Source organism: Nothobranchius furzeri, chromosome 13 (genome assembly GCF_043380555.1).
Source record: "Nothobranchius furzeri strain GRZ-AD chromosome 13, NfurGRZ-RIMD1, whole genome shotgun sequence".
Classification (NCBI taxonomy): domain Eukaryota; kingdom Metazoa; phylum Chordata; class Actinopteri; order Cyprinodontiformes; family Nothobranchiidae; genus Nothobranchius; species Nothobranchius furzeri.
This window is the reverse complement of record NC_091753.1, coordinates 27518883-27534443: the sequence shown is the minus strand read 5'-3', so window position 1 is coordinate 27534443 and position 15561 is coordinate 27518883. Positions and strand designations below refer to the sequence as shown.

Sequence of the window (15561 nt, the reverse complement as noted above, 5' to 3'; positions counted from 1 at the left end):
CAGCTTTAGCAGGTTACATTTCACAGAACGTTGTCCCAGTCTACTTTAACTTTTCCATTGCATTCATCTTGGCTACACGTTTGAGACTTTCTTTAACAAAGTGCGTTGATCAGTCAGCAGTACTAGACTTGTTGGTGTATTCCGCTTCTCACAGCACGCTCTTCCTCATGGGGCTATTAAAAGCCTCAGCTGGCATTCAGCTGATAAAAGTCAGGCACAACGCAGGAATAAAAGAGCACAATAGTTAGGAGTGGGTGAATTATGGATGCCAGGAGCCACAAACCTGTTAAAAAAGGTCACTGCCTTTTTAAGGTTAGTAAAATAGAATTCATGAAAGAAAAAACATGAGAAATTTGTTCGAGCTTGACAAAAATGCCTTTTACAAACTCTACTTAAAACAGTTTTATTATAGTGTCTCTCTAAACATTAGATATAAAAACTAGGTCAATATTGGAGATGAGAAATTTGGTTTTGGACAGTTTTGCCAGCGCCTCCATGACCAGTGGTTTCCAGAACGTCCAGTGGTGACAGGCTGTGTGACGAGTCTCGGGCGGGGTCAAGGGAGGTCAGGCGTCAGGGTTCAGAGAGGGAACAGAGAGGCTCTTTCTGGCTACGGAACAAGACAAACAGATGAAATAAAAACCAGGTCACAGATTTGCCAGTTGTCAGACTGAGCCACCACCACCAACTCTACGCCCATCCTAAACGTGTGCCCACTTCTCCGCAGGCAAACCTAAAACCTTCCTTAGTCCCTTCCTCTAACGAGACGCGACAGGAGCTCGGAGAGGCTCGGAGGCAGCCGAGGGAGGACAAGTCTTTCTGTTTCTGAGTTTATCCTGCAGCAGATCGTGGATTACCCAGAAGCACGAGCTTTGGTGATTAAGATTATTATCAACATTATCAATTCTGCTGCTTCAGAAGTTATAAAGAGAAAGGACGGGTAATCATAGCAATATTTTGTTTCTTCTGTGAACATTTGGCTAAGGGAGAGGGAAACATTAACCGTACTCACAGAGGAGGCAAGGACAGTCTTAGGGTTAGTGATATTTATATATTGTAAATGTAAAGGCACTGATGTTTTACTGTAATAGAAGCCACTGCTGCACAGGTACGTTAGGATTTGTTGCCATGGTGGCAGGTTGAGTAACTGTGTAATTATGCATTTGCCTTTGATCTGACAGCAGGGTCAAAGAGGCAAACAAAAGGCAAAACAACAGTCTGAATACAGGTTTATCTTTTTAATTAATGTGGTTACATAAATGCTGACTGTTTACCAAGCCACATGATGTAGCACTGCCCTCTAGTGGTCAAATCCAGCCATAAAGGCCAATCAGCGAGGGATTCAGGTGTTTTACCTGGTCAGTAGTGAGTCATCATCACCCACTGTAACTACTCAGCCTCTTCCTCCTGTTACAACACAAACCACGGTGTTTAGATAGGGAACACATGAAACAGTAGAACATGGCAGGAACACCAGTGAGTTTTGTTTTGTGTTCTGCTGTGAAAAAGTATTTGTCCCTAAACAATTTTAAAATAATGCTTTTTTTTTCAAATGATGCTTTATAGAACCAGAACTGTAGATCACAAAAAATCACTTCAGTAAAACCATTCTCACAACATGAAGCAGGCGAAAAGATCTCAAAACGCAACACACCATGCCTCATTCTAAAGTTCAACAACAAAAGTCTTTAAAATTTGATTTCCATGGTGAGTTAAAGGAACTAAACCTGCTGACCACAAAAAACACGAAGGCCTATCTCACGATTGTCAAAAGTCGTATTGATGATCCCCAAGACTTTAGGTAGAATGTTCTGTGGACCAGGAGGGTGTGTGTCCTCTAACATTTGAAGTAAAACCAACTTGGCATTTCAGGAAAACAACATTGTACAAACATTCAAACATGGAGGTGGTAGAGTGATTGTCTGGGGCTGACTTCCTGCTTCATGAATTTGGCTCCCTACCAGAAAATCCTGTAGGAAATGTCTGACCTTTGACCTTAAACAGGTTGTTCATGTTGGAAAATCCTCACGAGTCTGAATTAACCTATAGGTTTATTTGGCTAGCTTTTTCTATTGATAAAAATCATGACTTGTGTTATTAGCTGAGTTAGTACTGAAATGAGTTTGCTGATTTAGAAGTGACAAAGAAGCAAAACCGAGAGAAAAACTGTGAGAGGGCAAATGTTTTTCACAGCACTGTGCCATGCTACAGTCCCAGTGACAGCTGGGTCTGCCTACATGTCATTTTCAGATCACTAGTTCTGCTGGCCAAAATTAAACCCACAGCAGGAAGATTGCAGGGTTCATGATGCAAAGTTACACTTTGTTCTTTCATGTTTGTGGCATTTATTTGACAAAAACATTTGATTTAATCCAAAAAGTCAAGAAAAGTTCTGATTTTTCTAAATCAACCACCTTCTATCTTAAACAACGTGACCTTAATAACTTAAGTTTGATGCTCAAGACATGAATTTTCTGTGTGAGCGAGAGCAATAAAGCAAAGAACATTAAATGGCATTTGTCACACTCAAGCATAATTCCAGGTCTACAAAATCGTTTAGATGTTTCCTCAAAGTTTTCTTCTCCTTCAGATGAATTAAAAAGGAGGATAAGGGGTTGAACGAAGTCATGCTCCAAAGGGAAGAAGGCCTTTACGTGTTAGTGGTTGCAGTGGCCGAGGGTTAAAAATGGGGAGGAAGTAATCTGAGTCGTGCAGCGTTTAGCAGTGACAGCAGTGTCAAGGCAAACTCAGCACCAGTGACTCAGCTGCTTTAATATTTACTAGATGACTTAAGGTGGAGATGGGGGTGGGGCTCAAGCTGAGAGAAGTTTTATTTATAACCTTTTTCACATAAATCTACTTTAAAGAAAAAAAATAAGTGCTATCAAATAATAAAAATCCACATCTAGTCTGGAGGGCCGGTCACAAGTCATCAGGTCGGATCAAGTTTAAGTAAACTCTTCTTGTCTTCTCCCAAACATCCTGAAGTGACAAGATGTCTTCTCTTCTCAAAATTTGTCAAGTCCGCTTCCCCTTTCTTTTGGTTGGAGAGCTCTTGACAAAAAAAAGTAAGCAGACGCCATGACTTCTTAGGGAAAAAAAGAGCATGTTGCTCTGGAAACTAACCAAACCTAACACACGTCTGAGTTGAGCTCCTGTGCAGGTAGATGTGAAGAACATCAAAACAATTACTACCTGCTCTTGAGACATCTACTCAAAACGGTAAAGTTGTCTTCAAAGACTAGGAAAAGGGTTTTTATGACGTATGCATGACATACAGCTGATTTAAGAGAAGAAAGACTCTGCAGAAGGTCTGTTTTATGATCAGGACATGCAGAAAGACCCAAGTCTGACTCACACCATGCCAAAGAGAGGCACACTGATACCTCTTGTGCTTCTGCCTCTTCTTCCTCCTAAAGAAGATGAAATCAAGAGTGAACTGGGGTTGACAATATAAGGAGGTATACGGGAATATTGGTCCACGAGTGACGGCAGTTTCTTTGTTTCCCACTCAAGTTCCACCTTAAAAGGTTAGGTGGTTAATACTAACCAAGCTGCACACCATCAGGCACCTTTGTGAAAAACAGATCTCAAACATCCATGCAGTAAAATAAAACATGAAGAAGAAAACTAAAGAACAGCTCAAAACAAAACACAAAGCACAAAAATGAACAACCTCACTGACTCGTTCATCCTGCAGAACAAAGGTGGTGCAAAGACAAAACAAGGAGGTGCAAAGAAGGCAAAGCAGTGAGGCTCAAGCAGACAGTGGAATGTCTCAAAGTAGCATCCCTTTTCACACAACACTCTGAACGAGGACATCTCAAAACACCTAACTTCTGTTAAAAACAGAAAAGGGTTGCCTCTAAATGGTTTTGAATCTAATCTGGGATCTGGTTATGTCTAGTGGTGTGTGAAACATGACTGAAGTCATTATGGATTAAACTCTAAAGTGTACCCTGATAGGCAAAACCCTGGGCACATTGATGCCCATTAAACACTCGGTTGCTCATTAAGAGTTTACTGCTGTGAGCTGCCCATAATAATAATAATAATAATAAAAACAGCAGAAATGCTCTCGCTTTTAAAGGAACTAGTATAAAAGTGATGCACTATCAAATCAACCCATTGTGGTTTATGGGACTCTCTTTGGATCACGGTTGATTTATACTTTTAAAAAGCAAAATGATTCATTTAGCAGAATGTGTGGAAGGATGCAATATGATATGAGAAACTCAGTTGAACGGCTTAAAAAACTCTGAAGAATCTACCTCAAGTTGTCGTAGCTCTTCTTCCTCCTATACAAAATATAACAAATAGCAGGTCAGCAAGCCACGCGGGGAGCAAAAGAGCACCACATGCACGTGTTACAGGGTTGTCCCAAAACTAATGGAAACCTAAGGAGGGAGGGTGGCTGAGGGGGCCAGGAAACACCTGGAGAGAAATTATGTTAGCTGGAGGAGAGGACTGCAAAGATGATTAGAGGAGTTTATCAGCAGATCAGGACTTCCGCAGAGACAAACTAAACCCGATCTACCATAAAACCCAGACGTTCAGTTACCTCTGACTGCAAATCCTCTTCCTCCTGGAGGCAGTAGACCAAGAGAACGCAGAATACAAAGGATCATACTCCTTACAGTGGTACACGTTAGCACTGGCAGACTGATGTATTACCGCTGTGTAAAATCAGCTTACTCTTTGGAGTATTCTCCATTCTAAAATGTGTGAGTGTAATTAAATCATGTCAGTTTAAGTGTCCCAATGAATACAGGAGACTGCTACATCCACATCACATGTGGATGCACTTACATGTGTAACAGTAAATATAGGGAACCAAGTATGGTGTACTAAAACAACTCGATTGTGCAGAAAAGTGGAGAAATGCTCTGTCAAATGTGGCTGTTACATGTAAGCAAAAGTTAAAAAACATCAAACATGCCTTAAAAAGAAGAGGGTTAATGATGGTAACATGAAAATTGGACATTTGAGATCGAGGGTTCTTCCTTACAGAAGTTCTGCTCCTAAAGGCTTTTTTATTCTGTGCTGCCATATCATAAAAAGAGCAACAGTGACATTTTGGATAAAAATGAAGCCAAACTACTGGTTTACTGGTGCCAACATGTTGTTTTTGTGAAGCAAAACTCTGCTAGCTCTGGCTGTGGATCTGAAAATCCCAGCTACTCACCCTCAATTGAGGAAAAAAAATCCTGTTTGGACATGCAGCAGCAGCAGCAAGCAGGTAAACATTATGAGACTTGTCAACACTCAACGCCTAGAAAATAAATATTCCAGTGTTTGTTTGGTATTGGGGGGGGGGGGGGGGGGGGTTAGGTTGCTGTACCATTCATCTACATTTACATTTAGAACTGCAGCCAGCCACTAGAGGGTGCTTGTGTTTAGTTTCAGTTCAGTCTAAACTGTACTTTTCTTTATCTAGTTATTATATTTGTTGATGCTAACGAGCTTTACTGTTTCTAACCAATAAATGGACCAATCCGAGCCACCTGCAGTGGGTTGGCAGGAAGGTCCTTTAAGCAGAAATCTGAAGTTCTTTGTCAGAGGACATCATCTAGAGACAGAAAAATGTATTGCACCGTAAGCCTCTCTTCCTACTTCCATGATTACAGCTGGAAGCAATGCCTCCCATTGGGGAACACGCACCTATAGCTAACAGAGCTGAAACAGAGTTTTGTAATCATGCACGCTGCGACCGCTCAATTCAAACTGCATAGGGCTACATGGGACACATACAAATCCTTATTGCCTTCATTATATAACAGTATATGGAAAGACTATCACTTTTACAGATTTCTAAAAAATTACATGTAATTCTAGCCTAGAAGTCTAGACGCACAGGAGCTGAAACAAAATAGTTTTGTTCTGCATGTCGGTCTAACCACGCTCTAATGGAAACTCAGCAGTCCAGACCAGTATTGTGGTTTGCCAATCACAGCGTTCAATCTGTTTGGTGGGCGGGATGATACTGCGACTTGTTTGAAACGGCTTTGGCTTGAACTTTGGACTAAGACTTGGTCTTTTCTTTGAGTCAAGAGCAGATAGAGGTACTTCAATGCTTTATTTATAAAAAGGATGTATTTGCGTGATCTTCAACAATGTACGGCGGACAGCTCCGTTGACTGACATCCATAGAGGTGAGTACGTCATGTTGTCCATTGTCCAATAGAATGCAGGGACAGTTTGAAAGACAACCATAAATCCCGCTTCATGAGAGCTCTGTCTATGGGTCGTGGCCGGACTATACATTCACATGTATAGAATGGCTTGCCAGGCTAGCATAACTGCTAAAAGAGGGAAAACTCTGGATAACTGCTAAAATAGCACTTTCCCAAAAGAAACGATTGCAGCGATATGCAGACTGAGAAAAAAAATTGAGGATTTTATGGAAAATAAAACACAAAAATATCTAATAAAACAAAACACAAAAATATCTAATAAAACAAACTATCAAACCTTCAAATACTACAGCACTGCTTCAGAAGCTGGTTGAAATGTTTACTTACTTGCTCTTCATCCTCTTCCTCTCCTTCTCGTGCCTGCTAACAGAACACAAAGGATGGTATTGAGACCTCAGGGGCCATCACTTAGACACAACACTATCCACAGACTAAACACCAAAACCAGAGATGGTGTTTTGGGGACATCTCTGACACACTTAACAGTCAGGGAGTGAAAAATGTAGTGAACCTGTTGAGCCAGGTGATAACAGAGTCACTAGCATTTAAAAAAAATCTATATGTAAATAAATAAATAAGTAAATACATAAACATGAAACCTTTGAGAGAGAATTAAAGATTGCATTAAAATGGTTAAATGTCCATTGGAGCTGCAAGAAAATCAGAAACATCAACAGAAGTTTAGGAATGTTCCACAATGCTGTTAGTGAAGATGAAGAGAAGAAGTGAAGATGAGTAAGAAGGATGACTGACAGCAAACCTTGACAACAGAAAAAGGAAAACAAGCAAAAACAAACTCTCTGGGAATGATAAGAAGGAGAAATGTTTCAGACATTCCTGGGACTGAGGAGGTGAAAGACCAACATAGGGGTGAAGTTTAGTTATGGGGCAAATACTGTAACCTCGTCTGTTTCTTCTACTTCCTCCTCCTCTTCTTCTGCGAGGGCCTCGTCTCCTGCAGTGGCTTCATCATCTGCCTCGCCACCCTCACCTTCCTCCTCCTCTTCCTCCTCCTCTCTGTGTGAGTGGCCATTTTGCTCCTCTACCGGTACCTCCTTGTTCGGGGTGGAAACAAGATGTGCGATGAAAGAAGTATATGATTTTAAAAAATACTGCGTGCTCTTATTTTGAAGGGGGTGTTGGAGTTAGTCTTTTTACAGTATTGTGTTTGTGAATTAGCAGCTAATTTAAAGTGAAAGGGTTATAACTTTAGTATTAAATTAAATATGGAGGTTTATCACGAAGCATAGTTAAAAACAATGTGGTTTTTCGTTGCTTATCTGCTTCTGGTAAGACTGGAAACAGCAGGAAACCAAACCCAACTTTGCATGAAAATCATCACATTTTCCAAAAGGTTGTTAATTCAAACACATTTGTATTATAATGTGATTTGATTTGAGTGTTACAGGTTAAACTGTGGATTTAGAACTGCTTTAATTGTTCATGTCAATTATAAAACAAGCTGTTGGAGTCCACCTGATTCTGACCCAACCATCTGAATGTTGCAACTGATCGCCAGACTGATCAGACCAGGAAAGGCTTTCCTGTCTCTTCTGGTCCAGTTCTGGTGATAGTGTGAGAATTGTAGCCTCAGTTTCATGTTAGCTGACAGGAAAGACTCCTGGTGTGGTCTTCTGCTGCTGGAGTCCATCCGCTTCGAGGTTCAAAGATGCTGTTAAGCAGACCTTGGTCGAAACCAGTGGTTATTATCCAGAATCTGCCCATTATCTAGCATCAATGTGACATTTTAATCCAAACAACAGCTGAAACCCTAGATATGGTTGTGGGTGAAAATCCCAGTCGATCAACAGTTTTCTGTAAAACCACCAGCCCATCTGGGACCTACACTCATGCTGCTTCCAAAGTCTCTCTTTCTTCTCAGCTCTGATGTTTCATTTTAGCAGGTTCTTCATCACATCTAAATGACTCAGCAGCTATGCAACTGGCTAATTATATACTTGTTTTAATAAGTAACTGAGTAGATGTATCTAATCAAGTAGCAATGAGAGCAGAATGTTGTCTAGAAATTCACATCCGACATTTCCACTAATGCACATCTGCTTGTTTGTGTTCCAGCTGATCAAACATTGCAAAAGCATTCAAATAGCAATCTGTTCCTGGGTTCCTAGCCGCAAGGTGATGGTCCAGACTGGAAGAAATCCTCTTTTGGTGGAAAAACGTTAGAAAGATGCTTCTGAGAGAACAGGAAATGAAATATTATGTCATGCAATGTGAACTCTCGTGCACCACAAACATTAGCTGGTGTAGGGAGGGGCTGAGTGATGATGGGAGTGTTAAAAGCCTGCTCAGATGATCGGTTATGGAATAAGGGAAGGTTAGTTTTACTAAATGAAGAGAAGAAGAGGAGACACAATGACAGCATTACTACTGAGTTGTCAGGGTTCTCCTCCTCAGCATGGGTCCCGTTCTGTACAACACGCTCCTTCTCAGCCTGCAGGGCTTCCTGCACCATGGAGAGGAGGAAGTTTAACACAGATGCAGAAGCAAGGTGTTCCACACAATAAAACGGTTTATGTTCTTTATCTTAACTTATTTGATTTGACAGATTAGAACAAATGTAAGGTTTGAAGCAGCTTCAGCGACAATAATTTAACCATGAAAATATTCTTGTTTTGGTACATTTTTAATGGTGTAATAAATTCAAGATATTCATTCATTTGCTGAAACTGGGGTTGTGGGGAACTGGTGTCTAACTCCAGCTCTTATCAGACACGAGGCAAGGGACACCCTGGACATGTCTCAAGTCCCTCACAGCAACACAGGGAGACAAACAACCAGTCATACACTCACTAGTCTCCAATTAACCTGGCATGTGTGTTTTAGGCCTGTTGGAGGACACCGAAGCACCCAGAAAACACATGGGGAGAACAAGATAACTTCAAGCAGAAAGGCCACACAGAAGGGATTTCAACCCGCAACCTTCTCCCTGCCAGGCAACAGTGCTACCAACTGCTACATCATGCAGCCTTGCTAAATAAAATAACTTTTACTAATTTCAAAGTTTAACATCATATTTTTAGAAATCAAAATAAACTGTTTAGTTTGTTTGTTTGTTTGTTTGTTTGTTTGTTTGTTTGTTTGTTTGTTTGCAATAAAACAGTGAATTAAATATGAAACTATAATAAATCAGGAGGAATTTCTGTGGCTTCACTTTGCCAAGAACAACTGGATTATTCTAATGAGGCCAACTTCATCCTCGAGTCACAGGACTGAACTGGCTTTTCTGCTGTTCACACCAGTAATCTAATGAACGCATTTAACAAATAATCAAACAAAAAAGGTTGAATGAGTTAATAAATAAATAAGCAAGGCCACGAAATGTTGAGCAACGGAAATCTTAGCAAACAAGAACATGTGCCAACATGTTGCCCCGCACCATTGTGGATCTTACACGGTGATGTTCAGCAAACAGCCTGGTGGTCAACACCAGCAAGACCAAAAAGGTCAGTGACGACCATGGTGACGACACAGTGTCTACCTTATATTAGAAGGTGAGATAGTCGAGTGTGTGTACAACATCAGATTCCTGGGCATCCACATCACATCGGACCTGACCTGGTCACTGAACACCTCTTTCCTGGTGAAGAAGGACCAACAAAAACTCTTCTTCCTCCAGAAAGTGAAAAACGCAGCACAATGTCCACAGTGTTGTGGTTATTAGCCAACAAATAGTTTGTAAGTTTTACTTACCCTTTGGATTCATCAATAAAATTCGTAAATATGGAAATATTTACAGATTTATTACTTAATTAGGATATCCGTGGATATGCCTCAGGGCACCACCCCTTTTAACAGGGAAAAAACGAATCCAAACCTCTATCAATCTGTCTAAAGTTTGTAAAATTCCTTTAACGAGTGACAGTCATATTCTATCCAACACAGACAAATTCACTTGAGACAAAACTTAATTGGCAATAACATTTATTAACTAATATAACCACCTCAGCTCCTCCAAGGCGCTAGCCAATCAATATGTCAACCAACTGATTTTATCAAACAAACAACAAGCAAGGAAACAATGGAATGATACTGTTGTGGCAAGGTGGATAAACGAGGGCCCGGGCAGGAATCAATCCCCAGACTCCCGGGTGAGAGTCACACGCTCTAACCAGTCAGCCAAAGGGACATCCCCTTGGCCAAGTAGCCAGGGCGCACGATCAATCGGGACACAGTGACAGGACGCTCACACTGTCACACTGTGAAGAAACAATCTAATCAGACCGGTGGGGGGAGATGGTGATGTAAACAAGCAAAGGTGGGGTTGCTTGATGATGTAATCAGACAGAGATAGGCTGATTACCAAACTGGAGGGAGTTTTGAAAAACAAAATGGCGGATCCTTTGTTTGGTTGAACAAAGGATCGAAACTAGGTGTGTGTGTGTGTGTGTGTGTGTGTGTGTGTGTGTGTGTGTGTGTGTGTGTGTGTGTGTGTGTGTGTGTGTGTGTGTGTGTGTGTGTGTGTGTGTGTGTGTGTGTGTGTGTGTTTGTGTAATTTAGCCTGGCTTCCAAAAACACGTATAATCAGTGGGCGTGGGCCCCTGATCTGACGCGTATTTGACGGTGTGAGCAACGTTCACAGTGAACTTGATCAAAACACTTCAAATCGCTTTACAAAGCTCAAGAAAAGAAAACAACAGATCAATCATAAAGGCAAATTAACTAAACAGTCTGTCTGGCCTGGCCACAGCGTAAACAAACTTAGATATTAAAAACAACAAGAGAAACGGAGCTTACTTCAAGATGGTGCGTTGGCATTTTTAGTACGGAAGAGAGAGACCGTCTATTATTTTAAAGCAGTCACGTGGTCGACCACTTGTTTTGGACTATTAGAGAAGCGGGAGAGAAAGAGAAAGAAAAAAAAGAAAAATCTTGAATGAACGGACACAAGGCGTCCCTCTGTGTCCGGGGCTGACCAGATCAGATGGCGTTGGTCCGTTGATCCCAGCAGCTAGGCCTCACACGCACGCCGTCCGGAGCGGTAGGAGCAGAGGCAGGGGCCTCCTTACACCAGGTGAACTGGACAGGGGAGAGAGCGAGTTCCGCTCTGCACCTCGGCTTTATAGACTCGTCCAGCGGGCCGTCTTTGTAGGGGCTGGTATCCACTGGACCGGTCAGACTTGGCGTTGCGTGATGATGTCATCAAGCTGCTGCCGGCTGCAGAGGATCATGGGACATGGAGTCCCTGCTTGCGCTGATATTAACATGCTTTATTGTCTACGCTTCAGGGCGTAGATGGCACAGTCCTTTGGAGAAAATACTGCGTAGTAATTTTCTCATGAGGGCAGGACCCCAACAACAGCTGCCCAGGAATATCTTCAGAGCCGTGGTTGAGAGCATCCTCCATCTCACTGACTGTGTGGTATGGCAGCTGTTGGTGCTGAAAACTGCCCAGTGGATTTTGGGGAGTCTTCCACTGGATCTGGACTCATTATATGTTGGAAAACTGCACAGGAAGCTCATTCCTAAACCCTCACATCCAGTTTCTACGGCTGCCATCCAGGAAACAGTATGAGTATATAAAGAACACAACCAGGATGAAGGACAGTTTCTTTCCATCCTTCCATCTCCATCCCCTTTGATCCCCTCTACTCACCCCGTCGTCACGCTCACACCCATTCACTGCACCTCAATCTGCTAGCGATGTTTTGCACTGATGGGTCAAATGCAATTGATATTGGCTCTGTTACATGCCTATGCTGCTATTTTTCACACATCCCTGTGGAATAACTGCTAGGTGCCGTTATGACAATGAGCACAATCTGTGTTGTTTACATTTATCTTTTATAGTTATAATCTTATTTTTTTTTTCTACCTTATTTCTTTTTTATCAAATAATGCCTCAGCAGAGACGCCCAAACCGCCTTCTCTCTCCAGCAACCTCCACCAGCTCTGCCGGTGAGACCCTAGGCCTCCCCGGTAGACATGGAGACAATTTATCCTCCATGTCCTGAGTTAACGCAGACCCTCCTGCCAGCTGAGGTATTTTCTACTTCAATGAATATATGTGATCATAAATATAATAATGATGTTGTCCTATTTTTAGTAGATTTAACACACAACTTTCATGAGAACAAGATTATTTTATAACAATAATAGTCCTGTGTTCATACATATCATTTCAAGTTTAAACTTATATTTTATGCTGAATTATTTATTTTGTTTTTAGATTAAAAAAAAATAAAGTTGTATGTTCCAACCTTGGATCCAGGAGGAGGGGGCAACCCTAGGAAGGCAAACACTGAGTTGTCCTCTTTGGCATCGAAGAATGTTTCATAGTCCTGCAGGAAAAGGAAAACGTATTCAAAAGCCTAAATCGGAAAGTTACACCCAATGGTGTCATGTTTTATTACTCTCATCGAACTATCTAGTTGGTGTTTTTCTGCTATTAAACAACAACAGGTGTGTGCGTGCGTGCACTCACCCCACAGTAACTGTCTTCGTTGAATATCTGAGGAGGGAGAGGGATGCCATTGGCAGGCTTCTTGTCTTTCGGAACGTTCTGCCTCATCCACAAGCGGTTGTCCTCGTTGCAGGCGATGTCCAGCTCCGTGTAGTCCACCTTAAGAGCCTCCAAGAAACCGACCACATCTTGCTGCTTCTTCTTGATCTGAGAGGGAAATAATTAAGAAAAAAATCCAGTGGACTACACAAGATGTAGAAATGAGTCTGATGTTTAGGGTTTGAAAGGATTCACCACACATGTATCCATAAGGTGTGACAATCACTGAGTCATGCCCCAGGTCATACTCTGAGTAACGGATTGCATGAGGTTGTGGAGTTACCTCCTAATGCGTAACAATGAAGAGTTAGAATCATTCTGTGAGGATCTTTGTCTGTAATCGATCTGATCTAAATGAATAGTTGAGACCTAGAACCGGATTCACACGTAAAAAACTCCTGTCTTGTTGTCATGCATGCTTTCCTATAGATGATCAACTCAGTCAGCACCTTTTATCCTCTAATTATTGTTATTATTGTTAAATTAAAGGTGCATTATGTAGAAATGAAGTAAAAATCACATCCTGTGGTAAAATTTGGATACTGCAACCAAACAACTCTGGAGCTTGCCGGCAGTTGTCAAATTATAATTGTTGGCGCTGCAGGATTAGCTTGCAGGAGACATGCCAACACCACACTCTTATTCTCATGCAAAACGGACAATCCCCGCAGCCAGCTGGATATGATATATGTTTCAGTATAATCTTCCTTTCAAATGACTGAAACATTAGACTCTTTGGGGATTTTCTCACTGTAAATTCTCACTATATTCTTACATACTGCACCTTTAACAGTAGAAAATAAATGGTTATGTTTCATGGCATTACAGGGTTAAAGTGATTTCTCAATTCTACAGGTCTGACAGTAATCAGATCTTGAGCTCAGCTTTCCAAATGATGTAGTTCATGTTGGGGCCGGGTTAGTTTAGAGAGCTTTGTTCCCTTAATAAATACACGTTTCTATGTATTTGAGTTATCAGCTGATTGTGAACATTTAGGCATAAAAAACCTAAATCTGACAGGATGTGAAAACTTTTTTCACAGCACGGGATTTTTGATAATTAGTTTGAAAAAAATGTCTCAAATGTCTCATGGAAATTTTAGTGAGTTTTCGTGTATCGAAAGTTTGTTCTAAACTGAATGTAACAGTCGATTCATCACTTCAAACCATTCGTTTCCACTGTTCAGGGTCATCTGTTACTTTTACAGGACTATAAAAGTTTGGGCAAGATGGGACCAGCATGCAAATAAACCCTGCGATCAGCAACCAACCTCTTCCTTTGTGAAAGACTCGGCTCTAACTGTGACCAGGCCAGCGCAACCTCACCTCACATTTAGACACATCTACTAAGATTCAAACAAAGAACACTTCGTTTAAATGCACGCAGGACGCAGATCTGCACATGTAGGCGCTTTAAACACGCAGCCAGCTGTATTAAGGTCCAGACTTGGCCTGTTTGCGTCACTCTGAGAGACGGTTCTAGTCGGTTTAGGGAGAACAACCTGCAAAGTTCAGCCAGAAGTGAGATCAGACGGTGAAAGCTTACCGCTGTGGATCCCGAGGAAGAGGCGAGGAAGACTTTGATCACCATGATGTTAAAGGATTTTTGTGGAGTTTATGCAACAAGGTGGGTCTTAAAGGAGAACTCTGCCTCTCCTATTATTAGATCGTACCCAGGACGAAGAAATAGCTCTGAGATCACACGCGCGCGCGCCCCCGCGCGCTGCTGGAGGTATTTTTGTCTCCAGGCTCCATTTGTGAGGGGTGGGAGGGTGGGTTGGTGCGTCAAGCCCCTCGGAGGGAGCGAAGCGCCACACAACTGATTGGAAACTTCAGCTGTCCGTTGGTGCCTGGGAAAGAGAAGCGGCCCACCGGCAGCTCCTTCCCGAACGGGACAGAAATAGAAGAGAGCAGCCGTGGATCTGCGCCCAGGCACTCCTAATAATAATAATAATAATGTTTCCCACAGTTTTCGTTAACTGTTTCATCATATCACGACAAAGATATAAGCTGGGCTGCGTTCCATTCTGAAGAAGTTCTTACTTTTCAGTTGTTCCATATTTAAAACAATTTATTTATTCTGAATTGAATCACCCAAGAATATTTGCTCCGTGTTTTAAAAATCGTGTTCTATGTATTTGTTGACATTAAAATGCTTTAACACACTCTTAGGCCTTAAAATCATTGTGTCCGCTTCTGCCAGTATAAATAATTACAATTAATGTCCGTTAATTTATAGGTTTCATCATTTAGTGCCAGATTTAAAAGGGAACTCACTTGTTTAGCTCCCAGTGATCCATACAGTACAATTTACAAGCAACACGATGCATGCATGGGTTAAGTCAGGTGCTATTTCTTTTAATTTACCTGCAGAATTATGTGCTAGACCAATATCACTGTTGGACAAACACTAGTACAAAGCTAAATGAATGGAACACAAGCTTGATTAATCATAAATCCAATTATAAACATTATTTGACGTTTTTGTGAATATAGTAGTAAATTTATGACATTGGGAATTTTCATATTTTTCAATAAAACATCCCAAAAGTCTCAATGTAGCCCTTTGTGACCAGCAAGAGGGTCCTCATCTCACCTTTGAGAAGCACTTATCTAGTTTCCTCATTAGATAAACAAGTGTGCACTTGTTTATTATATAAAAGCATTTTAATAAAAGTAGTTTGTACAGTTAATTGTGGATTTGATAATTTCTTTAACATTCCAGACATCTCATTGTCTCCTGCCAGACTCAAAAAGACTATTTAATTTTAAATTGTCTCTGCTGTAGCTGAGCTATGTAGGCTAATGTTAACACCCATACAAAGTTTTAACAGCACTAAAAATAACT

At 41.3% G+C, this 15561-nt stretch overlaps 1 protein-coding gene across 38 annotated transcripts; it reads right to left on the bottom strand.

Moving 5' to 3' along the window:
- Positions 1-387: 387 nt before the first annotated feature.
- On the bottom strand, positions 388-14462 carry sh3bgr (SH3 domain binding glutamate-rich protein). 38 transcript variants are annotated; one of them, XM_070543444.1, is made up of 11 exons: positions 14260-14462; positions 12637-12822; positions 12413-12493; positions 8581-8658; positions 7097-7249; positions 6522-6557; positions 4562-4600; positions 4272-4298; positions 3387-3413; positions 1356-1407; positions 388-610 (listed from the first exon to the last, which is right to left on the bottom strand). In XM_070543444.1, the coding sequence occupies exons 1-10, from the start codon at positions 14302-14304 to the stop codon at positions 1390-1392; spliced, it is 690 nt and encodes a 229-aa protein (XP_070399545.1). In that variant the 5' UTR covers positions 14305-14462; the 3' UTR covers positions 388-610; positions 1356-1389. The 38 variants fall into 38 exon arrangements, with proteins under 38 accessions (XP_070399545.1, XP_054598784.1, XP_070399546.1 ...); XM_054742809.2 differs by having other exon boundaries at positions 4562-4585; XM_070543445.1 differs by having other exon boundaries at positions 6522-6554.
- Positions 14463-15561: the final 1099 nt, after the last annotated feature.

What these genes read in the sequence shown, in the direction of transcription:
- sh3bgr (XM_070543444.1), bottom strand. Translation starts at nt 14,304, where the DNA reads ATGGTGATCAAAGTCTTCCTCGCCTCTTCCTCGGGATCCACAGCG. An exon ending in CCCCTCCTCCTGGATCCAAG is followed by an intron (nt 8,659 to 12,412) that starts GTTGGAACATAC and finishes TCCATGGTGCAG; the next exon opens with GAAGCCCTGCAGGCTGAGAA. An exon ending in AAGAGCTACGACAACTTGAG is followed by an intron (nt 3,414 to 4,271) that starts GTAGATTCTTCA and finishes CATCTTCTTTAG; the next exon opens with GAGGAAGAAGAGGCAGAAGC.